This window comes from Simochromis diagramma, unplaced genomic scaffold, assembly GCF_900408965.1.
Source record: "Simochromis diagramma unplaced genomic scaffold, fSimDia1.1 OVJJ01000313.1, whole genome shotgun sequence".
Classification (NCBI taxonomy): Eukaryota; Metazoa; Chordata; class Actinopteri; order Cichliformes; family Cichlidae; genus Simochromis; species Simochromis diagramma.
In genome coordinates, this window is record NW_024387372.1 from 479,071 (window position 1) to 504,565 (window position 25,495).

Here is a 25,495-nt window from a genome sequence, read left to right on the forward strand (position 1 = left end):
TAAATAATATTCCAGGTTATGCACTCCCAAACACCTGTCAAGTAATGTACCCTGGAAACATAAAGGGACTGGTAAATAAGGAGGACATCTATCTAGTAGAAATAATTCTAGCCACAACAAAGAAAGCAATCACAAAGAACTGGTTACAACCAGACCCTCACACTCAACAAGATTGGATTAGGATTTTGGAAGGAATCTCAGAGATGGAAAGAATTACATACAATATTAGACTGATTGGGTGTAAATAAGATAGACAATGGGGGAAGTGGAAAGCATTTTGAAGTGGTACTAAAAACAAGACATAATAAGAGATTTGCATGCAATGGAAGGTGAAAAAAAGAAATGTTGATCATGTCTGTGCTATTTAGAGCTCAGAGAAGCAGACACAATTTGTGAAGTCAAAATGTGTCTGCTTCCTGAACCTGTTGGTTAATGAGACGTCGAATGGCCGATTTAATGAATTCAAAGTAAAACTACTCTGTGTCCACCGGAATTCAGACTAAATGGAAATAAGGTAAGAAATGGCCAAAGGATATAAGCAGGAAGCTTCACTTTTCACATTATGTGAACTTTACTCTGACTTTGACTCAGTCTGAGCAGTTGGACATCATATTTCTGGAGTGAACACATGAAGGTGTGGCCCTCTTACACGCTTCAAGTGTAGTCCCGCCTCCTTACAGGAAGCAGCTCACCCGTGTGTCCGTGTTTAGTGTCCAGGTGTGGAGTGGAACTTGTTGTTGGTGTGTGTGTTTGAAGAAACTGTAAGTTTGCTTTGTTTCCTCCTTTAAAAGTTTGTCTTTAAAATCTTTTGTGCTCTGAAGCAAATATCTACTCTGAGGGTTTGATGGATTTGTTTTTTGTTCATGACACTAAATTGAATAGTTTCAGACTGATGACGCTGCAGTTAAATCCCTAACTGATATTTTATTGAAAAGCAATCGGTCTAGAAGATAACTTTGAGTCTAAAAATGAATGAAATGTTTAACTCTGATTGGCTGGCCACATTAATCCTGAACTCACAGACACAGAGCGTTAGAGGATGGAGGAGGGTTCTTATTATTATTTGGGGCGACCATGGGTTGGGACGTTCATCTTGTAACCGGAAGGTTGCTGGTTTGATCTCCAGCTTTGTCTGTCTTGGTCATTGTGTCCTTGGGCAAGACACTTCACCTACCGCCTACTGGTGATGGCCAGAGGGGCCGATGGCGCGATATGGCAGCCTCGCTTCTGTCAGTCTGCCCCAGGGCAGCTGTGGCTACAACTGTAGCTGCCTCCACCAGTGTATGAATGTGAGAGTGAATGAATAGTGGAATTGTAAAGCGCTTTGAGGGTCTCGAAAAGCGCTATACAAATGCAATCCATTATTATTATTATTATTATTATTATTATTAACAGTGAGTCAGTGTGTGTCAGTGAATGCATTGTTTGTGCTTCCCAGCTCCATCTAGTAGACTGATAGTAGAAGTAGAGCAGCTGATGGCAGCTTCCTCTGCCTCACACTGCTGTCTGACTGCATTCAGCTGACGCTAAGATGAAGCAGGAAAGAAGCAGCTTGGGGACATTTGGACAGCACACATGATGGAAAGGAGGATTTCAGTTGATGTGCACATGAATGATTTGTGGTTCCTCTGCAGGTGAAGGTAGAAAGTGTGTGTGAGCTGATGTGAATGTAAATTCAGCAGCATGGATCAGTGTGAGGACAGAGAGGAGGGAGTCCCTCCCTCTAAAACCACTCTAAGTGGGGAACATGAGAACCAGACCAAAGCTCAGAGGTGAGATGAACCCAGCTGTGTGTCCTTACTTTCCTGAAAATTGTTGCGTTGATTTTATAGCCAGAAACCCCCTCCACAAAAAACAAAAAAACCCCAGAGTCAACATATTTCAAATAGTACAGAGCCCCGCAAGGGACATGGGGAAAAAAAAAAGAAGATGAAGTTTTATGAGATCTCGCAAAACTTTTGCTATATTTGAAGTTTACACAGCTACATTCTCGCCTGAAAATATTGTAAACGTTTATTTTGTGACCCAGAAAGAGTATTAAAACTAAGTAGCCGCCGCCATTGTTGGAAACTGGAATTTGCTGGGCCGCGCTTTGAATTCTGGGAGAGGTGACGAGCCAGACTGTTGGAATAGAGACAACCAATGGCACACAAAACAAGACGAGACAGCACTCTTTCACTTGCAAGGGAAGCTGGCAAAGGCCAAGAGCTGTTCACCCTTCACTTGAACTTAGCCAACCTTGAACCTGGCTTCCTTTGCAGCCCTTTTATTGAGTGAAAGCAGTTACATTGGAGACAAGCGTATGGGAGCAACGTCAGCGTCTGTGTGTGTGTGTGTGTGTGTGTGTGAATGTGTGGGTGTTATCCCCGCCATACCATACAAAGCATGACTTCTTATCAACGTTTCCAGTCGCCCCCACACAGGATTCAACATTTCAATGAACTTAACACACACGAGACATATATATAAGTCAGAGTCTCGCTGAACTATAAAAACCGGAAATTGCAAAAATTCATGCTTGCAATGGAAATGTTCTGAAGCTGAAAACAAGTCTTCTTATCATCTAGCTCTTTCTGCACAACAACAACCATATTAGAACACATAAAAGCAATGGTTATGTCTCTTTGCACAAATGACAATCTTAAAATAATCAACTCTAACAAAGGCGGCGAAGGCTATCCCAATTCAAAGGCTGTTACAAATGTGTCCCTCCTTGCCCAACTCCCAGCACATCGTGCCTCGACCTCCTGGTCAGCTTCACGCTGGCAGCCTCCGAAGGATGCGGCCTATTTTGCAAGATCTCACAAAAGTTTTGCGAGATCCTGAGTTACTTTTGGAAGATCTCGAAAAAGTTCATCTTCATTTTTTTCTCCCCTGTCCGTTGCAGGGATCCGTAAAATAGAGTGGAATGAATGATTTTAATTAATTATTTTAGTGCTGAGTTGAAATTACAACTGAATTGTTAAAAAAATTAGGAAAAATGCAACAATTTGTTCTAAAAAAAAATCTTCATCATACAAAATAATTCAGTGTTTCTATAATGATTAGTTCATAGAACAAGATCTATAAGTATAACATACAGTTGATGTAACAGATCACAGATCATTTCTTTAGGTCTTAACAAGTCTTACAGCTGCTCTGTCCTATTTTCCATTTTTCAGTATTTTGACTCTCATATTTTATAGTTCAGAGATGGAGGAGTCTGTTCATGAGCAGCCCCTTGAAATGCTGGAGAATTTGGAAGTGGAGGAACTGGAACGTTTCCACTCCTACCTACAGGATGTACCTTGGTATGCCTAAGGCTTTTAATGTGCTCTATAAATAAAGGTTGTTGTTGTTGTTGTTGTAACCATCAATAAGTGCCAACTAGAGAATGCAGACAAACTGGAAACTAGAGATCTGATGGCGCAGACATATACTAATGACCATGTGATGGAAGTGGCGACATCAATTTTGAAGAAGATGAAAGGTCAGTCAGAGGAAAAAGACATGAAACCCTTGGTGCAGTATGAAGACACAGAACTGGCAATTGTATCTCGTGAAATGTATTAAAAATTTACTCTGTATTAGTTTGATTTTAGTCTAGATTTGTGACTTAAAATTAGAGATGTGCAAAGCAGCTGATATTTGTATCTGTATTTGTATTTGTTGAGGGGGGAAAGGTATTTATATTTGTATTTGTATTCGAGTAAAATTCAAAATAGGCATAAAATTTTTGTGTTACACTTCTAATTAACGTTACAGAGTAAGTATTCTTTAATTATATCCAATATAATAATTATGAATATGCAGTATTAGTTGATGTTTTCCCATAAATGTAACGTCATTGAAAAGAAAATAGCATAACAGCCATTGCCTCATCCATGGTTAAACCAACAACTAATAAAATACCATTGGAACATTATGAATCCCCCCACCACCCGTCCTCTTGGAGGACGCTGAACAGACAACGAAACTGACTTGCAGGGGCAGAACATGGCTGTGATGATGAATTGGTGCTGGTAGAGGGGTTGGAGTTTGGGGGGGGGGTCCTCTCAGTACCAGGAGAGGATGCTTTAAGCTCATGTGATTATGCAGATGTTTGATATCTCTGCGTTTCACCTAAGTTAATGAGTGACGGGAAGCTATGCTAAGGTTAACTGGCCTATAGTCTACATCTTAAACGTACCATATAACTCACACAAGTGCATACAATTCAACACAACTACACAAGCATTGTTTTAACCTTTTTAACCGAACGTTAAGGTTACTCTGTCAACAGCCTGTTGTCTAAATTACCGAGCTAACAGAGCTACGTAAACAGAGTGAACATGAGAGCACTGCAGACGTCAATAATGCAGCGTAATGGAATAATCTCCCGATGTTTGCAAAAGTTATAATCTGCCTCCAGAACCCAGTTAAGGTGTAAAAAAATCTATTAAAAAAAAAGAAAAACTGATTCAGTTCAGTCTTTTTTCGCTCAGCCAAGCCTTCTCTGTTGCTGTGTGAGGCAGCCCGTGTCAGTCACCTCTTTCACATATCACTCACTCATCTGGGCATGCACTGCGGTCTCATAAGGAAACTCAGCTTTTTGATATAAAGTTTTTCCTTGTTCCCAAATACAAATATTTTTTAAAGTATTTGTTCGAAAAAAATATTTGTAAAAAACACGTTATTTGTGCCTCTCTGAATACCGTATTCGGGTTCAGCTCCACCCCTACTTCAAATCATGTTTGCAGGCAGATATTTTCATGTTGTTTTGAAGCCTCACAACTTTTTACTCTCAAAATACCAGTTTTATCATTCGTGATCTGCTGATAATATAACAGAGCAGCTAAACCGGTTGTGTCAGTTTGAGTCCAATGTCTTCCTCATCTGCCCCTATCAGTGCGGGACTAACTTTTGCTTGACATAGTGGAAACTGTAGATCTGATGGTGCAGACATATACGAATGACCATGTGATAGAACTGACTACATCAATTTTAAAGATGAAAGAAGGTCAGTCAAAGGAAAAAGAAGACAAAGCCAGTTTTATTATTCAAAATGTGCTTGTTCCTTCAACAGGACATTCCTCAACCCAGGGAGCGTCACCATTATCACCAGAAGGTAAGAGTCAACATCAGCTATGGAAAAGCTAAACCTACACTATTACACATCATCACTGACATCACTGGGAATCAGGCAGGAAAAGAGGTCAAAGTCTTTAATCCCATGGGATACAAGCTGATATGGGCATTTGGATGTGGATTAAAATTTCAGATCAAAAATTCATGAAATTATTCATTCAAGATCCAATAAAGTGAAAAAAAGTTACTTTGTCATATTTATACCAGACCTGAGGAACTAAGTGCTGACACTGATGCTTAGAACAGGTTTACGGTCCCCGTTGGACAGAAGAATTAGCCCTGATGAGCAGAGAAAGGTCCAATCTGAATATGGGGCAGACCAGGTGAGAAATGTGGTGGAGAGCAGAAAGGCAAGCAAGTAGGTCTGAGATGGATCTTCCTTTTTGTGGGTAAGAATTTTGAGATGTGTTGATAGAAGTGGAAGCCAGTAATAGTCTAACTGAGGAGTCTCTGAAACGGAGGATACGGGAGTCTTGTATTATTGTAGTCTTTACCTTGCAATATAAAGTGACTTGGGGCAAATGTTGTTGTGATTTGGCACTAAATAAATAAAATGGATTTGAAGGAGAGTTCGTCCGCTAGTCGAACCTCAGATACAGGAGGAACAATGCGGTTTTCGTCCTGGTCGCGGAACACTGGACCAGCTCTTTGTCCTCTCAAGGATACTTGAGGGTGCATAGGAGTTTGCCCAACCAGTCTACATGTGTTTTGTGGACTTGGAGAAGGCATTCGACCATGTCCCTCAGGGTGTCCTGTGGGAGGTGCTGCGGGAGTATGGGGTGTCTGGCCCATTGCTACGGGCCATTCGATCTCTATACAACCATTGCAAGAGCTTGGTTCGCATTGCCGGCAATAAGTCGGACTCGTTCCCGGTGGGTGATGGGCTCCGCCAAGGCTGCCCTTTGTCACCGATTCTGTTCATATTTTTTATGGACAGGATTTCTAGGCGCAGCCAAGTGGCAGAAGGCTTTCACTTGGATGGTCTCAGGATCTCATCTCTGCTTTTCGCAGATGATGTGGTTCTGTTGGCTTCATCGGGTGATGGCCTCCAGCTCGCACTGGAACGGTTCGCAGCCGAGTGTGAAGCAGCGGGAATGAGGATAAGCACCTCCAAATCTGAGGCCATGGTTCTCAGCCGGAAAAGGGTCGAGTGCCCACTCCAGGTCGGGGATGAGTTCCTGCCCCAAGTGGAGGAGTTCAAGTATCTCGGGGCATTGTTCACGAGTGATGGGAGAAGGGAGCCGGAGATCGACAGACGGATTGGTGCGGCGGCCGCAGTGATGCGGACGCTGCACCGGTCCGTCGTGGTGAAGAGGGAGCTGAGTGTAAAAGCGAAGCTCTCAATTTACCGGTCGATCTACGTCCCTACCCTCACCTATGGCCATGAGCTGTGGGTAGTGATCGAAAGAACGAGATTGCGGATGCAAGCGGCGGAAATGAGCTTCCTCCGAAGGGTGGCTGGCCTCTCCCTTAGAGATAGGGTGAGAAGTTCGGCCATCCGGGAGGGGCTCAGAGTAGAGCCACTGCTCCTCCACATCGAAAGGAGCCAGCTGAGGTGGTTCGGGCATCTGACAAGGATGCCCCCTGGGTGTTCCAGGCATGTCCCACTGGGAGGAGGCCACGGGGCAGACCCAGGACACGCTGGAGAGATTATATCTCTCGGCTGGCCTGGGAACGCCTTGGTGTTCCCCTGGATAAGCTAGAGGAGGTGGCTGGGGAGAGGGAGGTCTGGGCTTCTCTGCTTAGGCTGCTGCCCCTGTGACCCGGCCCCAGATAAAGCGGAAGAAGATGGATGGATGGATGGAGTTGAAGTCAGGGAAGTTAATAAAAAAAAGGTCTAATCTCATAATAAGCATCTGAATCAAAACTGTGGCTGTAGTGAACTGTTCATCTAACTGATGGTTAAATGAGTCTAGTCAGATACAGCTAAGTGCTAATACAATTTAGCACATTTTTAAAAGCAATGTAGCTGTTTCTAATTGGTAGGTTTAAGCCTCCTACAGTAGACTGTAGGTTACTGTCTCTGGGTCGATGAGTCATGTTATGGGTCAGCTTCGGTCAGCCTGTCTGAGAGGTTTCCATTGCACAGTTGTATGCAATAGGCAGAAAGTGAAAGATAAAGAAACATAACCCAGTGAGTGATTGATTAGTTGATCATATGATCAATTGGATGAACTTCTGTTTATTTCCTTCTTGGAGTCTGCTGTGCCACCAGCTAAGAATCCTGGGGTACCTGCAAAACATGACTTAGTGGAGTACTTGGTGCAGAACCTATTTTTTTGGCAAGCATAGTTGTTTGGAGGTTTGCACACATCTCAGGAGAGATTTTGGCCCACTCCTCGTTACCTTTGCCTGCCACTTAGGAACTTGAAGTTTCAGCTGAATCCACAGACTTTCTACAGGACTGAGTATGAGGAGCTTGGAAGGAAAAGCATCTGGGCTTCTTTAAGTTTCTTAAAACTTTAAAAAAAACTTAAAGAAGTCTTTCCAAGTTTAGACTACGATAACCTGGACGTCTGAGAACCTTCACAGACATATAGGACTGAGGTTTGCAGACTGGCTAGGGTACTTGATGACCTTAATGTGCCTAATATTTATTTCTACTTTGCTGCCTCAGAGGTATTTATGGGGGTCACTGTCATGCTGCAAACCTCAATTCACAACCCATCTTCAGCATTTTGGCTCAGGGAAGAAAGCCCATGTGGAAGCCCTGCTTGGCATCGGAATCAGAAATCATACTAATCAGTTACACACAGGAGGGGTGGAACCTTTATATTCATAAATATAATTTTATCAGAATTCACTCACATAAAAAACTGAATTGTAATCTATTTGCACATCTTTCAAACAGAGTTAAGTTTACTAAGTGTCACGTTCCTGGGTCTGTTGACCCAGCGTTTTAAGTTTTACTTTATTTTGATATCTATGGTTTATGTTTAAGTTCATTGGGTTTCCTAAGTTAATTTGTTTATTAGTTTCCTCTTGTGTTTTCAACCCATTTGTTAAGTCTTCCTTGTCCTTTATATGTTTCATGTATGCATGTCTTTTTAATTCTCAAGTTCATGTTGTCATGTTTGCATTTCATTATGTTTCCTGTTTAAGTTTGAAGAGGTCCTGTGTTCCTGTGTTCAATGTGTTTAGTTTTACGTTTCCCCTGTGATATCGTTATGTGCATGTGTGTCAGCTGTTTCCCCATGTGTTCCCTCTTCCCTCATTAGCCTCCTGTGTGATTTAGTCCTGTGTTGTCAGTCATTCCTTGTCAGGTCGTCTGTTCTTTTCCATGCCATGCTCCTAGGTTTCCATGTTCCACGTTTAATGTTCCAGGTAACTTTGTATCAATGCCAACTTTCATGTTTAGGATTTTTCATGTTTATTTTTAGTTTCCCCAGTTTAGGTTGTTTGTTTAGTCTCATCTTTGTTTGCCTTAGTATTTTTCCATCAGCCATATTAAATGGCTCACTTCTTGTTAACATTCACATTTTGTTCTATGTGTCTGCATTTTGGGTCCACTCCTCACATTTATACAGTCAGCTTCGCAGCCTGACTGTGACACTAAGTGACACATTCATGTTCATTTCTTCATCTATTAGAGGAGCTTGCCATGTTACGGACAGAATTTGTGAGGAGGGTGTCAATAGAAATCTTTACACAGCTCCTTGAAGCCCTTGTAAGTGATGGTGTTTTGGATGATCTGGAGAAAGAATCGATATTAGAAGAAAACCAAACCAGAGCAAATAAGGCTCGCTGCCTTATTGACACAGTGAAAAAAAAAGGAAACAAAGCCTGCAGGATAACTATCAACCATCTTCAGATTATAGATCCAGTTCTCTCCTCTCAACTGCATCACTCCTCATCTACAAAGAAAGGTGAGACCACATATCTGTAAAACAAAGGGTTTTTTGTTTTTGTTTTGTTTTAACTCATTTTCATGTTTAAACAATTTTATTTAATTAGCAAACTGTTACATGTATGTCAATATTTTTGAAAATACATGTATTAAATTTTATTCATAAAACTGTTATCAATGAAATTCTTAACACACTTGCCAGTTTATTAACATTGTAATTCATTATGGACTCATGTTCTCCAGTGTGATATCTCTACAGTTATAATAATTGAATTATTCATGCATTTTTAAAATTCTTATTCTTATTCTTATTATTACTGTAAAATAACTAGCTTGTAATTTAACCATGTCATCCATAGTTATTTTGGAAAAAAATGTTTACATCCAGCTGACGAAATACCTGTAAATACTTAGGACGTTTATGTACTTTATTTCTATTTGAATGATGCCATATAATATTAGAACCTAAAAACATCCTTAACATACCCTGAGGAGCTAACTTAGCCTTAGCTCCTCAGGTGTGGTACCCTACCCCCTAGGGTACCTATATGAAAACAATACAAACAAAATTTATTTTTGTCTTACGATACTGTAAAAGTTTCATGTCATATGAACATCTCACTTACATAACACACACAAACTTGTGGTTCTGAATCTACACAGTAACCCAAAGACATTTAAATTAACTTCAGTGATTTCTAAGTATTTATAGGCTGATTTTAAAACTTCCTTTTTATTTCAGAAATGTAATATTTGCACTGTAAGTGCTTACTTGACAAATTTCATTAGTTAGGGCTGGATCAAGTGAACCAGAAACATTCAATGTTAAACTATGACATTTCTAAGTTTTTCATTAGTCAATGCAGTGTTATTTTTGGCCTGCTAACATGGTGTCACTTAAGTCAAGGTTTTGAACTTTTGACTGGATTTTTCTTTTAAACTGACAAGAATATTAGAAAAAAAAGTACATTTAATTGTGTTTTAATATAACATAAACAACTTCATCAGATAAAGATCTGTAGGAAAAGTATGTTTCCTGATTTTTGCCACTTTTTTCTTCTTATTTTAATTTCTGTTCTTTTTTTTTCTTCATTCAGAGACTCTGCAGCCATGTCAGTCTAAATTCAAGTCTCATCTGAAGAAGAAGTATGAGCGTGTGGTCGAAGGGATCTCTGTAACATTAAGCAAAAACCTTCTCAATCAGATCTACACAGAGCTCTACATCACAGAGGGAGGGACTGCAGAGGTCAATGATGAACATGAGGTCAGACAGATTGAAACAGCATCCAGGAAACCAGACAGACCAGAAATAACAATCAGACAAGAAGACCTCTTTAAAGCCTCACCTGAAAGAGATGACCAAATCAGAACAGTGCTGACAAAGGGAGTGGCTGGCATTGGGAAAACAGTCTTAACACAGAAATACACCCTGGACTGGGCTGAAGACAAAGCCAACCAGGACATCCAGTTGATATTTCCATTCACTTTCAGAGAGCTGAATGTGCTGAATGAGGAAAAGTTCAGCTTGGTGGGAATTGTTCATCACTTCTTTACTGAAATTGAAGAAGCAGGAATCTGCAGCCTTGAAGACTTCCGGGTTGTGTTCATCTTTGATGGTCTGGATGAGTGTCGACTTCCTCTGAACTTCCACAAGACTACAATCCTAACTGACCCTAGAAAGTCCACCTCAGTGGATGTGCTGCTGATAAACCTCATCAGGGGGAAACTGCTTCCCTCTGCTCACCTCTGGATAACCACACGTCCTGCAGCAGCCAATCAGATCCCTCATGACTATGTTGACATGGTGACAGAGGTCAGAGGGTTCACTGACCCACAGAAGGAGGAGTACTTCAGGAAGAGATTCAGAGATGAGGAGCAGGCCACCAGGATCATCTCCCACATCAAGACATCACGAACCCTCCACATCATGTGCCACATCCCAGTCTTCTGCTGGATCACTGCTACAGTTCTGGAGAATGTACTGAAAACCAGAGAGGGAGGACAGCTGCCCAAGACCCTGACTGAGATATACATCCACTTCCTGGTGGTTCAGGCCAAAGTGAAGAAGGTCAAGTATGATGGAGGAGATGAGACAGATCCACACTGGAGTCCAGAGAACAGGAAGGTGATTGAGTCTCTGGGAAAATTGGCTTTTGATCAGTTGCAGAAAGGAAACCTGATCTTCTATGAATCAGACCTGACAGAGTGTGGCATCGATATCAGAGCAGCCTCAGTGTACTCAGGAGTGTTCACACAGATCTTTAAAGAGGAGAGAGGACTGTACCAGGACAAGGTGTTCTGCTTCATCCATCTGACTGTTCAGGAGTTTCTGGCTGCTCTTCATGTCCATCTGACCTTCATCAACTCTGGACTCAATCTGATGGAAGAACAACAAACAACCTCTATGTGGTCTAAATTATTTAACAAATCAAATCTTCAAACTCTCCAAAAGAGTGCTGTGGACAAGGCCTTACAGAGTCCAAATGGACACCTGGACTTGTTCCTCCGCTTCCTCCTGGGTCTTTCACTGCAGACCAATCAGACTCTCGTACGAGGTCTGCTGACACAGACAGGAAGTAGCTCACAGACCAATCAGGGAACCGTCCAGTACATCAAGAAGAAGCTCAGTGAGAGTCTGCCTGCAGAGAAAATAATCAATCTTTTTCACTGTCTGAATGAACTGAATGATGGTTTTCTAGTGGAGGAGATACAACAGTCCCTGAGATCAGGACGTCTCTCCAGAGATAAACTGTCTCCTGCTCAGTGGTCAGCTCTGGTCTTCATCTTACTATCATCAGAAAAAGATCTGGATGTGTTTGACCTGAAGAAATACTCTGCTTCAGAGGAGGCTCTTCTGAGGCTGCTGCCAGTGGTCAAAGCCTCCAACAAAGCTCTGTGAGTAAATATGTGATCATACCTTTATTTGGACATAATGCATAGTCAGTGATGTTTTTGATCAGAAGTCAGTAATTGATGATGACTTTGTGTTCTATTATTGGAAGAACTTGCATCTCTAAGTAGGGGAATTTTCTTCTTCAACTGTAACATTTTTCATGGCTCAATAATGTACTATTATCAAATTCACTGTAAAAAATAGAACCCAAACAAAAAAACAACAACAAAAAAAAACTTTCTGTCATTGTCAGTTCTCACTCACCTATCTTTTCATCTTCCCAACAAAAAGTTGTGAATAACACAGAGCTGAAGGGTTTGTTTGTTTGTTTGTTTGTCTGTACAGTAGATCCTTCCTCAGTCAGTGTTTATCTATCTTGAGGCATGCTCATTCATTCAGGTAAAGAAACCTCAGAAAGTTTATTCTGTTCATCTGGACGTAGGATTTTCAGCGGGAGAAATGTTTTGACATCCAAGTGACTTCTTCAGTCTTGGCTGACTGCAGGTTTCGCCAACCTTATAAATAGTACCTTTCCATAGTGACTTAAACTAGCACACTTAATGGCTGTGAAGTCAGTTGCATGATTGTTAATATGCAAGTTGTCATGAGCATTGATCTATGGCAATTGGTTCCATTTATATAGAGATGGAGAACTGCTGCAATCACAGCATTGTAAGATGGTGACAGATGTACTGTTAGGCCCTTCCTCGATTCAGATTTGGTCTTTCCCTTTTCATGCAAATGGCCTCCTTGACTCCGTGCTCAAACCAGTGTGTCACGGTTAACAGAGTGAGCCGTGTGGAGGAATAAATGAGGACCCAAATGCAGGCACTTGCTGATATGCCAGGGAGGTTTATTGCAAAACAAAACACAATGCGAAGATGGCAAAATGGAACCAAAAGTAACCTGAACTGGGAGAAACTAAACAACTAAAAAGCAAACCTGAACACGAAGGATGGAGAGCGAAGGTACATGAAGGATGACGTCAGGGAGAACACACGGTAGATTTACAGACAGACCAGCAATCAGCACACGAGTTCACACAACCTAAGTACACACTGAGGAACACAGGGAAATTACACACAGGTGGGGGTAACAGCTGGATCTTATGAGACAGGGGAAACACTAACATCAGCGACCAACAGAGGGAGCAAAAAACAAAAGTCAGAATGCCAGTTCACGAAACCATAATAATAATAATGATGATAATAATAATAATAATAATAATGATATACAAAACCAAAATCACTGAGTTCATGGACTCAGGACCATGATACAGTGTTCCTCCGTGTCCTTGATGTGTACATCCTCATCATTGAGTGTCCACTGGCTTGTAGGTGTAAATAGACTGAAGCTTTTCTGAGTCCTGGCAGTGTTCATGCCTTTTTTTTTTCCCCACTTAAGCAATACTTGTAAGTCTGGTAGACTCACAACCTTTTGGAGTTTTAAATCAATCCAGCCATAAAGCAAATTATGTAAAGCTATGATGTTGTTTACTCCACCTTAGTTCCAAGCAATACAGACCACATGTACAGTGAGTATTTTGTATTTTTGCATTTCTTAAAGCACAGAGGGAAAAAAAAGAAATGTTTAGCTTGAACAAGTATGTAAATCAAGGTTTCTTATTACTACTGATGCTTCCTTCTTTGCGCTTAATTGGAAGTTAAACAGATTCATGTCAGTCTGTAACAATAAGAATAACTTTCTACAATCTAGACTGAATCTACACTTGCTGGACTCCCTGTCCATCCTGAACACAGTGTTTTTTGTTTTAGATGTTTAGCTTATTGATTAACCATGAATTTTATTGCTCACTGGCATTTTTCTTTGACTGATTATAATATGTGAACTGATATAATTTTTATAACAAATATTGCTTATTGTTCGTTGTTTTCAGGCTGACTCACTGTAACCTCTCAGAGAGAGTCTATAAAGCTCTGTCGTCAGTTCTTGGCTCCCAGTGTTCTAGCATGATGGAGCTGGACCTGAGCTACAACAGCCTGGAGAATTCAGAACTGGAGTTTCTATCTTCTGGACTGAAGAATCCACAATGTAAACTGAACACACTGAGGTCAGTTCAAATGATATTTTATTTTTCATCAGTTGACAAAATTAACCAATTAAATATTTTAGCCAAAACAAGTGAATTTAATTCATGTATTGTTATATATTACTAAGGAATTATGGGTTCCTGAAAAAATTGTATTGGATGTTATCAAACTTAATGACTCCTGATCACACTTTTACACAAGCATTGGTTTTAATGTTTGTCTTATTTTTCAGACTGAGTCAATGTAACCTCTCAGTGAAAAGTTTTGAAGCTCTGTCCTCAGTTCTCTGCTCCTCTCGTCTGAGAGAGCTGGACCTGAGCTGCAACAACATTTGGGATTCAGAAGTGAAACTTCTGTCTTCTGGACTGGAAAGTCCACAATGTACACTGAACATGCTGAGGTCAGATCAAATGATATTTTATTTTACATCAGTTGACAAATAACAACCAAAAAATCTGATGTCATTCATGTGTTGTTACATCTTAGTAAGGCATTTGAACACCAGTATTTCTTTATTGTTTGCTTTTATTTTTTCCCCAGGCTGAGTCATTGTAACCTCTCAGAGAGAAGCTGTGAAGCTCTGTCCTCAGCTCTCAGCTCTCAGTCCTCTAGTCTGAAAGAACTTGACCTTAATAACAATAGCCTGCAGGATTCAGGAGTGAAGTGTCTGTCTGTTTCACTGCAGAGTCCTCACTGTACACTGGAAACTCTCAGGTCAGGATTAAAACTTTTCCACTGATATATATTTTAATCTTAATTATATTATTGTGTAAACAGAAAAGCTTTATACAAAATATACACTGCCAGTCAAAGGTTTGGACACAAATTCTCGTTTAATGGTTTTTCTTTACTTTCATTACTATTTACATTGTAGATTATTCTCAATGAACACATAGGGAATCACATAGTTTTTAAAAAAAAAGTGTGAAATAACTCAAAATATGTTTTATAGCTTGAATTACTTTAATTACTGCTTTGCACACTCTTGGCTTCATGAGGTAGTCACAATTCTTCTCCACTCATCTTAAATACACGAACATCACAGTGATGTGTGCTGAGCCCCTGCTATATTCCTTGTTCACACACGACTGTGTCGCTAAACATAGGTCCAACACCATAATCAAGTTTGTGAATGACACAACCATCATAGGCCTCATCACGAACAATGATGAGACTGCACTGTTGAGAGTAGGTGATGGCACTGTACAAGTGGTGTCTGGATAATAACCTGTCTCTCAATGTCAGCAGAACAAGGGAAATGATAGTGGACTACCATAAATGACCAGTCGGGGAACACCAGCCCATCCATATTAATGTTGTCAAGGTCAAAAGGGTAAGCAACTTCAGATTCCTTGGAGTCAACATCACTGAGGATCTCTCCTGGAACCTTCACACAGACACTGTAATCTGAAAAGCTCGCCAGCAACTGTAACACCTGTAGAAGTTTGAGATCATGTTGGCATTCATGCCAAACTTCCTCAGCCTCCTCAGGAAGTACAGGTGTGCAATTGAGAGCTTGCTGACGAGCTGCATCGCAGTTTGGTATGGGAGTTGCTCTGCCAGCAGCCAGAAATCACTACAGAACGTGGTGAAGGCAGCAGAGAACATCACTGGCATGAGGCTTCCTGCCATTCAGGGCATTTATCTTCAGCGGTGCCTCTGTAAAGCACACAGCATCATCAAGGACCACAGCCACCCAGCACGCCAGCTGTTTTCCATGTTACCATCTGGCAGATGTTACAGGCGCCTGTCTGCTTGGACTACAAGACTTAAAAACTGTTTTTACCATCGAGCCATTCGACACCTCAACACCTGAAAACACACCTCACTTCACAGGATGCAAACAGATACTGTCTTACAGTTGCTCAAGTACACTCTACAATCTGCACTGTTCACTTCACTTTTATCAATATTCACAAAAACTCATACTCTGTGCAATACTATACTGACTGCCACTTTTAATCTTGTACTGCACATGAACTTGAACTGCTGCTCACTCCTGCCACTTTATTCTCATGTGCAATTACGTTGACACCCCCCCTCAAGATTTCGATGGATAGGTATTGCTCTCCTTCTTGGTCATATTGCCCTTTACACAGCCTGGAGGTGTGTTTGGGGTCATTGTCCTGTTGAAAAATAAATGATGGTCCAACTAAACGCAAACTGGATGGGATAGGATATCACTGCAGGATCCATAAAGGCCTGATTAGCACAGTCTCCTCTGAAGAGTGGATGTAGAGAAATGTCTGCTACTGGAACTCTGTGTGGCATTTATCTGGGCTTTAATCTGAGATGCCCTTAACTTTTGCTTCCTGAGGCTGATAACACAGAAGAATTTATCCTCCGCAACAGAGGTGACTCTTAGTTGTGATATAGAGCGCTGTGGCAGGCTGGAGCAGGAGTGAACTCACGGAGGCAGCTTTAATGCTCTATCAAAATTTAAATAATACAAAACCGGGAATAAGAAAACAAATCTAAAAAAACTGGGAAGTTAAGAACGTAGGAAAGTAGAAACCAGAAGCCTGGGAAAAACGCACAGCAATGTGCAAAGATGTGACTAGGGGCCCATAGGGCTTAAATGCACAGAGGATAATGAGGGAATGGGATACAGGAGCGAAACACAGCTGGAACCAATGGCAAATACTGAGACCCAGGCTGTATCCCAATTCAGGGTCTGCAGCCTTAAAGGCCGCATTTTAAGGCCGATTACGTCACAGCGACGCGACGAAGGCTGTCCCAATTCAAAGGCTGCTCGAAATGCGGCCCTCAAATGCGTCCTTCATTTCCCTGAATTTTAAGGACGTGGTGGTGTAGACTTTATGGCCCAACATATCCCAGAATGCATAGCGCAGAGGTGGGTGTGGATAATTTTGCCGAAAAAAAAACGGCGGATGAGGGGTGCCCGAAGAGTAAACTTTAAGTAAGTACTGAATATCATGTCACTTATTTATGTGCAAATGTTTAATAACGAAGAACATCAAAACATGACTGTTGGCCACATGTCGGCAAAGTTATGTGACATAAGTGACGTTTGTACTAACTTGGTTTTACAGCCTTTACTTTAAAATATACGCTGTTCAATAGCTGACCTTAATCTTACAGAGAATGATCAAAGCTCATGTAGAAACAAACAAACAAATGAACAAAAGATTTTCTCCTTCATTTCTGTCAAACAAAGCTTTATGAAACGTTTCCAGCTGTTAGTATCATGGTTGCTAGGCAACCTGGGCAGCGCAACGGAGGCTAGACCGTCCCATATCACAAGCCTCGCACTTCCGGCCTTAGCGGTCTTTAAGTACGCGGCCCTTGAGGATCGTTGAGGCTGCGTACTTTAAGGCTGCAGACCCTGAATTGGGATACAGCCATTGATACAAAACTGAAAACACTGAACACAGGACTTGGAACTGTCAAAATAAAACATGAAACATGCAACATTTACAAAGACGCGGACTTGACACTGTCACGGCTGACGAGGCAAGCCATGTGGAGGTGAAGAAAGGACCCAAATGCACCCAGAGGTTGTGATTTGAACGAGCTGTCAAAACCAGATGACTATTGCACACACTAGAGAGCAGGCTGGATGGATGCACTGGACCCTCCAGTGGGGACCAAAGATGGCTGAAATGATCCAGATGGCAGATGGCTGAATGGGCCCCTCGGACCCTCCAGAACCCCAAGCGGACACAAGGAAATGCTGGCTGGGCTCTATAGAAGCCCCAGTGGATGAGGCAGATGCCGGTGTGGGAGCCACGGAGTGCTGGTTTGGCTAACCTGAGCCTCCAGCAGATGCAGGGCCAGAAGGTATGGGGACCCCTGGCTGTATGGGTAGCTGAACTGATGGCCGAACTGACGGTTGAGTAAATAGCTGAGCTACTGATTGAACTGCAGGCTGTGCTAATGGTTGAGCTGCACACTAGGGAGAAGGTTGAACTGCATACTGAGGAGAAAGCAGAGCTAATGGTTGAACTGCAACCTGAGCAGGTAACTGAACTGCAGACAACAGAGCAGGAGACTGAGCTAAGGGCGACTGAGCAGGAGACTGAATTAGAGACTGAGCAGACAGCAACACAGGAGACTGAACTAGAGACTGAACTGATGAAAAAACAGATAGCAGAGCTACATGGGTTTTGTCTACAAACCCATGTACTGGAAATCTCGTTTGGCTCTTTGTGGAAGAACTTCTAATCCCTGATCCTATGAGGTTCTGGAGCTGGTGTGGATGAGTCACCCAGCTTGACTCCCTTGGCGTACTTAGCCCTGCAGTTTAAATCTTATCAGTCACACTTGTGTCCCCTGGTTTCTTTCAGCAGCTCCTCTTTCTGGCTTCTCTGTATAAATTTACATGTTCCATACATAAAATGAAGTAAGATCACATACAGGCCAAAGTGTCATGCCATTGCTGGTCTGGATGGGATACACTGCCTGAAATGGAGGCAAACTCTAACCCACAGGCGAATCGTCCACAGTTACACTTTGCCCAGTGTCATAAAAGGCAAGGCAAGGCAAGGCAAATTTATTTGTATAGCACAATTCAACAACAAGGTGATTCAAAGTGCTTTACAGAGACATTAGAAACAAAAACAAATAAAAAGCATGATTTAAAATTGATTAAAACAAGCAAACAAACAAACTAACTAAACACACACATTTCACACCTGTTCGCGCGATCTGAACCCTTATCGTAAGGGGAGCTACCAGTCCTTCTGTGGACGAGCTACTTTCTATTTTAAATTCCCTGAATTTAAAATACTCTCTAGACCCAGTCTAGACCCAGTTGGGGAGCTACCCAGAGCTCTAATCCCACACCTGTTCGCGCGATCTGAACCCTTATCGTAAGGGGAGCTACCAGTCCTTCTGTGGACGAGCTACTTTCTATTTTAAATTCCCTGAATTTAAAATACTCTCTAGACCCAGTCTAGACCCAGCTGGGGAGCTACCCAGAGCTCTAAACCCACTTAACAAACAAACAAACAAACAAACAAACAAAACAGTACATAAAATCAAAACAGATAAAATCAGAACAGTAGATAAAATCAGTAGTTAAAGTTTTGAAATTTAAGCTTAACAAACAAACAAAACAGTATATAAAATCAAAACAGATAAAATCAGAAATAGATAAGATCAGTAGTTAGTGTTAGTATAAAAGGGGAACCCGGTCCACCCAGTAGTCCCACACAGTGCAGACTGCCTTCTAACATGTCTTGATTCAGGATAATCAAATCTGATGATCCTTGAGAGCTTTCATGTGAAAGCTCTTCAGAGACATTGTAGCTCTAAAAATTTCTCTCCATGTCTCAGCATCCCTCGGACTTTCAGTCAACTCCCCTCTTGACCTGTATACACCAAGGATGAGGATCCCAATGTAGGCCTACAAATGTGTGATGTCTTCATGATGTTTTTTCTGCTGGTCACTGAAAATAAGTTTCACCTCAGGACTGGTTATATCCAGAATAATTTTCTGATTGACTTGATATCTTGAAAATGACTTGCTGCAAACATGTATGTCCTGGTAAAATTCGTCTTATGTTAGCAGCTGAGCAGGGACTCTGTCACTGAGGGATTCCAAGTGACGGCCACCTTTAGATTTACTTTCAGAACCAGAATGAAATTATTTCTAAATTATCCTCCTATTGTGAGACATCTTCCTCTTCCATGTCACTGTATGCCTGACTCTCTTCAAATATGAGTTCTAGAGTCCTCTGACAGCTCAACCTTTTGGTCACACTGATTGTGGAAGATTCTGTAATGTGACATGGAAGTGTTTATCTCTTTTGCCCTCTGGACTTGTGTTTTGTGTTTTTGTTTGTTTGTTTGTTTGTTTGTTTTTCTGTTAAAAATTTCAAATGGGTCAATATGAATATTGTACAAGGGATAAATGATCGCTCGATTCAACAGGTCTGTCAGTAATCAAGCCTGGGTGTGGCTAGTGAAATTGAATTCAGCATTCCAAAATGCAAATAAAAAAATATTGATCAATCATTCAGTTCATAATTTAGCATGAAAGGGAATTATTGTTTCACTGAGGTACTACATAGCCTGTGTGTGGTAGGCAGGAATATTTTTTTTTCAATTCAGAAATGAAATCTTCATTTAAAAACTGCATTTCCTACTCAAGTTTTAATTTTCCAATATTAAAATTAATTTGATAGAACAGAGGCAACATTTTGTATTTTGGTCTAGACAACCCAAAATGTGATGTCAAATCAAATCAAATCACTTTTATTGTCACATCACATGTGCAGGTACACTGGTACAGTACATGTGAGTGAAATTCTTGTGTGCGAGCTTCACAAGCAACAGAGGTGTGCAAAAAATACAATAACGTAAAACAAGCAAAATATAAGAATGGCTAAATCTGAGACTAATAAATATATGTACAATATATAATAGTATATGCATTACTGGATGTGTATACTAGATATGTTTTTCTACATGTGTGTGTGTGTGTGTGTTTGTGTATACATATTTTACAAATTACATAGAGTAAACAATAAAATAAAATATACAGAGGTTGGTAGTTGGACATGTGCAAAACAAGTGGCATTAATGTACAGTGTGGAGTGCATAATGTTAAAGTTCCAGTAGTGAAGCTGAGGTGTCTATGACGTGTTCAGCAGTCTGATGGCCTGGTGGAAGAAGCTGTCTCTCAGTCTGCTGGTTCGGGACCGGATGCTGCAGAACCTCCTTCCTGATGGAAGTAGTCTGAACAGTTTATGGCTGTGGTGACTGGAGTCCTTGATGATCCTCCCCGCTTTCCTCAGGCACCGCTTCCTTTAGATGTCCTGGAGGGAGGGAAGCTCACCTCCAATTATCCGTTCAGAGCACCGCACTACTCTCTGGAGAGCTTTGCGGTTGTAGGCGGTGCTGTTGCCGTACAAGGTGGTGATGCATCCAGTGAGGATGCTCTCAATGCTCTGCGGGGGCTCATGCCGAATCTTTTCAGTCTCCTGAGAAAGAAGAGACGCTGCTGCGCCTTCTTCACTGTTTTGTTTATGTGTCCTGACCACGTAAGATCCTCAGCCAGATGTACACCAAGGAAGCGGAAGCTGCTCACTCTCTCTACAGCAGCGCCGTTGATGGTGATGGGGGTGTGTGCTTCTCTGCACCTCCAGAAGTCCACTATCAGCTCCTTTGTCTTTGCGACGTTGAGGGTGAGATGGTTGTCTTGACACCAGTGGGTCAGGGTGCTGACCTCCTCCCTGTAAGCCTCTCATCACCGTTGGTGATAAGACCCACCACTGTAGTGTCGTCCGCAAACTTCACAATGATGTTGGAGTTGTTAGTGGCCGTGCAGTCATGGGTGTAGAGTGAGTACAGGAGAGGGCTCAGTACACATCCCTGTGGAGCACCAGTGTTCAGTGTGATGGGGGATGAGGTGATGCTGCCCAGTCTGACCACTTGGCTTCTGTCAGACAGGAAGTTAAGGATCCAGCTGCAGAGGGAGCTGCTCAGTCCTAGATCCTGCAGTTTCCTGTCCAGCTTCGAGGGAACGATGGTATTGAATGCTGAGCTGTAATCTACAAACAGCATTCTCACATACGTGTCTCTCTTCTCCAGGTGTGACAGGGCAGTGTGTAGTGTCAGGGCTATGGCATCATCGGTGGACCTGTTGTGGCGGTATGCGAAATGTAGAGGGTCCAGTGAGTCGGGTAGTGAAGAGCAGATGAAGTCCCTGACCAGCTTCTCAAAGCATTTGCTTACGATGGGGGTCAGGGCTACAGGTCGCCAGTCGTTCAATGAGGAGATGGTGGAGGATTTGGGTACAGGGACGATGGTGGCCATTTTGAAGCAGGCTGGGACTACAGACAGAGAGAGGGAAAGGTTGGCTGTATCCCAATTCAGGGTCTGCAGCCTTAAAGTACGCAGTCTCAACGATCCTCAAGGGCCGCGTACTTAAAGACCGCTAAGGCCGGAAGTGCGAGGCTTGTGAAATGGGACGGTCTAGCCTCCGTTGCGCTGCCCAGGTTGCCTAGCAACCATGATACTAACAGCTGGAAATGTTTCATACAGCTTTGTTTGACAGAAATGAAGGAGAAAATCTTTTGTTCATTTGTTTGTTTGTTTCTACATGAGCTTTGATCATTCTCTGTAAGATTAAGCTCAGCTATTGAACGGAGTATATTTTAAAGTAAAGGCTTTAAAACCAAGTTAGTACAAACGTCACTAATGTCACATAACTTTGCCGACATGTGGCCAACAGTCATGTTTTGATGATCTTCGTTATTAAACATTTGCACATAAATAAGTGACATAATATTCAGTACTTACTTAAAGTTTACTCTTCGGGCGCCCCTCATCCGCCGTTTTTTTCGGCAAAATTATCCACACCACGAAGTCTACACCGCCACGTCCTTAAAATTCAGGGAAATGAAGGACGCATTTGAGGGCCGCATTTCGAGCAGCCTTTGAATTGGGACAGCCTTCGTTGCGTCGCTGTGACGTAATCGGCCTTAAAATGCGGCCTTTAAGGCTGCAGACCCTGAATTGGGATACAGCCGTTGAAGATGTGTGTAAACACTCCAGCCAGCTGAGCCGCGCATGACTTAAGGACTCGGCCGGGAATCCCGTCCGGACCAGTAGATTTGCGCGCGTTCACCTTCCTGAAGCACTTCCGCACATCCTCCTCAGACACAGTGTGCGCACTGACGTCATCCGCGGTGCGCGATGTCCACATGTGTCAATGCCAGGTCCTAGGAGGTTAACGATGCATGATGTTCTCCTACTGTAATGTCCTTTCTTACTACTGCTCTGATCTTCTTAACCAAATTCTCTTTGTCAATGCACTGCTCAGGTGAAGATTTGAATTTTCTTCTTGTTTGTTAATACTAATTAGCTATTTTTCAATAAATGTCTTTTCAATAAAAACACGAGGCACAATCAATATAAAGTCAACAGAGTGCATTCTAGCCACATTTAGACTAAAGAAATGGAAAGACAATGACAATGAGAACAGTGTTTTGCCAAACCAATCACGTGGCTGCAATAGCATGAGTGCACACTGAGAACAGTTTTCTTTAAGTTGAACATTTAAAGTTTTTGGTATTGAACAGAAACTCCGTTTTATTTTATTTTTCAGACTGAGTGGTTGTTTCCTCTCAGAGAGAAGCTGTGAAGCTCTGTCCTCAGTTCTCAGTTCCCAGTCCTCTAGCCTGAGAGAGCTGGACCTGAGTAACAACAACCTACAAGATTCAGGAGTGAAGCTTCTGTCTACTGCACTGCAGAGTCCACACTGGAAACTTAACACTCTGAGGTCAGATCAAAGGATATTTTTTTTTCATCAAATGATGTAACTAACCAATTAAAACTTATTAAATGTGAGTTTTTTCCATTTATTTTTGTGTCATAGGTTTTTTTTTTTTTTTCATTATTTCTAAATCACAGTAGATTGCCACATTTATAATGTGTTTAAAATAAGGAATTAGCTATTCTAGCAACTCGTCATTGCCCCATCAATACACATTAAATTCAGGTTTGTGTGCGTGTTCTTTGTTTTTAGACTAAGTGGCTGTTTCCTCTCAGAGAGAAGCTGTAAAGCTCTGTTCTTTTCATAACAGTACAATTAATCTTGTGATCAAATGCGGTCTATTTTTTGTCCTCTAATATGCACATTAAAGACAAAATATAATTCTGCTTTCTTTCCCGTGATCAGTATTGAAAAAATTGAAATCATCATTTCATCCTACTAAGAGCAACTATATTTATCCCATATTAGGTCCTTATCATTGGCTCCCTGTTGAAACAAGAATTAAAATCCAAATTCTTCCGCTATACAAAGTCCTGCTTATTCAGGTTCAATGATATGTTAAAGACCTCATGAGACCGTATTCTCCAAGCAGAGCACTTTACTCTGGTGCCTTTGGTCACCAGTATACCCTCACCCAGATCAGCAATGATATAGAAAAAGAGATCAAAACTGGAAGCAAAAGAAATCAGAACTAGAAGCAACAACACTAGAGAATTTTTTTTCTCCCCAGTCTCATATTTTCAAACTGTTGCAATGCCTCCTGTTTAATCTGTAAATCTCTGAGACCTTCTGTACTGAAATGTAATTAAAATGGTAGAAAAACTGATGCAATAGTTTTGCTTCCAACCCAGCTGTGATAGTTCCATGTGGTAGGTTAAAAATAATCATTATGTGCACAACCAGCTGAAGCAACACTAAAACGGATGATGTGACATCATTTTCAGTGCTCACTGCCATGCAACGAGGTAAGCAGTGAGCATTAAACAGCCTTACTTGTGATTCGTTAGAGTATTTAAAAATAGACTTAGATTAGAATAGAATAGAATAGAATAGAATAGAATTCAACTTTATTGTCATTGCACATGCACAGGTATAGGGCAACGAAATGCAGTTTGCATCCATCCAGAAGTGCTTTAGTGATATAGATATATTACAATATATATTAGCAATAATATAGATATGTAAGGTTAGGGTTTCATTTTTGATAAAGCATATAGGTAGGGGTGGATCAGGTGACCCTGAATCCATCCTGAGCCGCGCTTCCACAGGTCTGGACTACTGGGGGAGTTCCCATGAAGTACTGAACATTTCTTCTCCACTCTTCTGCAACTTGAGCACATTAACATTTATCTCTGCTCTCTTGTAGATTGTATTTTGCTGTTTATGTTTTTTTTTTCTCTTCAATTTTCCCTCATCCTGGTTCTGTTGGCAGTATCTTCACATTAAAATGGATATCTTCCTTCCATCTGTAGTCAAATACCGTGTAATAAACCACGGCAGACCAGATGACATTTCTATGCTTTTTTAGCATCTTTATTGTACACTTTCGACACGGTTGCTGGTATACATTCAAATGACTGCAGCTGTCCTGCTGCCAGCTGTAACAAAAACCATCAACAGCTAGCAGAGCACAGATTTTAAGCCGGAAAGACATGCTTGTAGGTGCCATGCAGTTGAGTCAATCTCACCTGCAGCAGCATTTCAGCCCACGCTCCACCAAACCTGCAGCTCTTCCCACCTCCGCCTCTTTCGCTATGTAGCTGCAATTTTGGCCACCACTCGGGGCAGGCTCCGCCTTTGGCTGGCCCGGACCTGGTTCAATTGAATGGATAGAGTGAGTGAGGGTCATTGTATCTGAAAAAAGAAGAACAAAGGCAAAATTTGACTGAAGCATTTTCAGGTCAATTGTTTTGTGTGTCTGCAGTCTGTCAGGCTGTCTGATCACAGAGGAGGGCTGTACTTCTCTGGCCTCAGCTCTGAGCTCCAACCCCTCCCATCTGAGAGAGCTGGACCTGAGCTACAATATCCAGGAGCCTCAGGAATGAAGCTGCTGTCGGCTCAACTGAAGGATCCATGCTGGAGACTGGACACTCTCAGGTATGGAGAGAATGTCGGATAGAGGAAGAAGAGCTGGAAACATTTGCAGAAACATTAATGATAACTGACTTTTGCTTACCATTTATTCACCATTTGGACAGATCTCTGTTAGAGATGGCACGATACCACTTTTTTATGTCCGATACCGATATCATAAATTTGGATATCTGCCGATACCGATATGAATCCGATATAGTGTGTTTTTTAATCAATAAAACAGTTTTTTTAATATCTTGCTGCTTTTTGTATAAGTTCAT

General features: G+C 41.7%; 2 protein-coding genes across 2 annotated transcripts; both read left to right on the forward strand.

Moving 5' to 3' along the window:
- The first annotated feature begins 1,730 nt into the window (after positions 1-1,730).
- LOC120719352 lies at positions 1,731-10,624 on the forward strand. Its single transcript, XM_040008471.1, has 7 exons — positions 1,731-1,772; positions 3,186-3,287; positions 3,345-3,469; positions 5,045-5,086; positions 8,697-8,972; positions 10,051-10,251; positions 10,608-10,624. The coding sequence occupies exons 2-7, from the start codon at positions 3,193-3,195 to the stop codon at positions 10,622-10,624; spliced, it is 756 nt and encodes a 251-aa protein (XP_039864405.1). The 5' UTR covers positions 1,731-1,772; positions 3,186-3,192.
- A 1,183-nt stretch (positions 10,625-11,807) lies between these two features.
- On the forward strand, positions 11,808-25,423 carry LOC120719362 (ribonuclease inhibitor-like). Its single transcript, XM_040008487.1, has 6 exons — positions 11,808-11,848; positions 13,744-13,917; positions 14,130-14,297; positions 14,438-14,611; positions 22,974-23,147; positions 25,066-25,423. The coding sequence occupies exons 2-6, from the start codon at positions 13,817-13,819 to the stop codon at positions 25,184-25,186; spliced, it is 738 nt and encodes a 245-aa protein (XP_039864421.1). The 5' UTR covers positions 11,808-11,848; positions 13,744-13,816; the 3' UTR covers positions 25,187-25,423.
- The last annotated feature ends 72 nt before the right edge of the window (positions 25,424-25,495 follow it).

What these genes read in the sequence shown, in the direction of transcription:
- LOC120719352 (XM_040008471.1), top strand. Translation starts at nt 3,193, where the DNA reads ATGGAGGAGTCTGTTCATGAGCAGCCCCTTGAAATGCTGGAGAATTTG. An exon ending in AATTTTGAAGAAGATGAAAG is followed by an intron (nt 3,470 to 5,044) that starts GTCAGTCAGAGG and finishes TTCCTTCAACAG; the next exon opens with GACATTCCTCAACCCAGGGA. An exon ending in GTCACCATTATCACCAGAAG is followed by an intron (nt 5,087 to 8,696) that starts GTAAGAGTCAAC and finishes TTCATCTATTAG; the next exon opens with AGGAGCTTGCCATGTTACGG.
- LOC120719362 (XM_040008487.1), top strand. Translation starts at nt 13,817, where the DNA reads ATGATGGAGCTGGACCTGAGCTACAACAGCCTGGAGAATTCAGAACTG. An exon ending in TGTACACTGGAAACTCTCAG is followed by an intron (nt 14,612 to 22,973) that starts GTCAGGATTAAA and finishes TTTATTTTTCAG; the next exon opens with ACTGAGTGGTTGTTTCCTCT. An exon ending in TGGAAACTTAACACTCTGAG is followed by an intron (nt 23,148 to 25,065) that starts GTCAGATCAAAG and finishes GTGTGTCTGCAG; the next exon opens with TCTGTCAGGCTGTCTGATCA.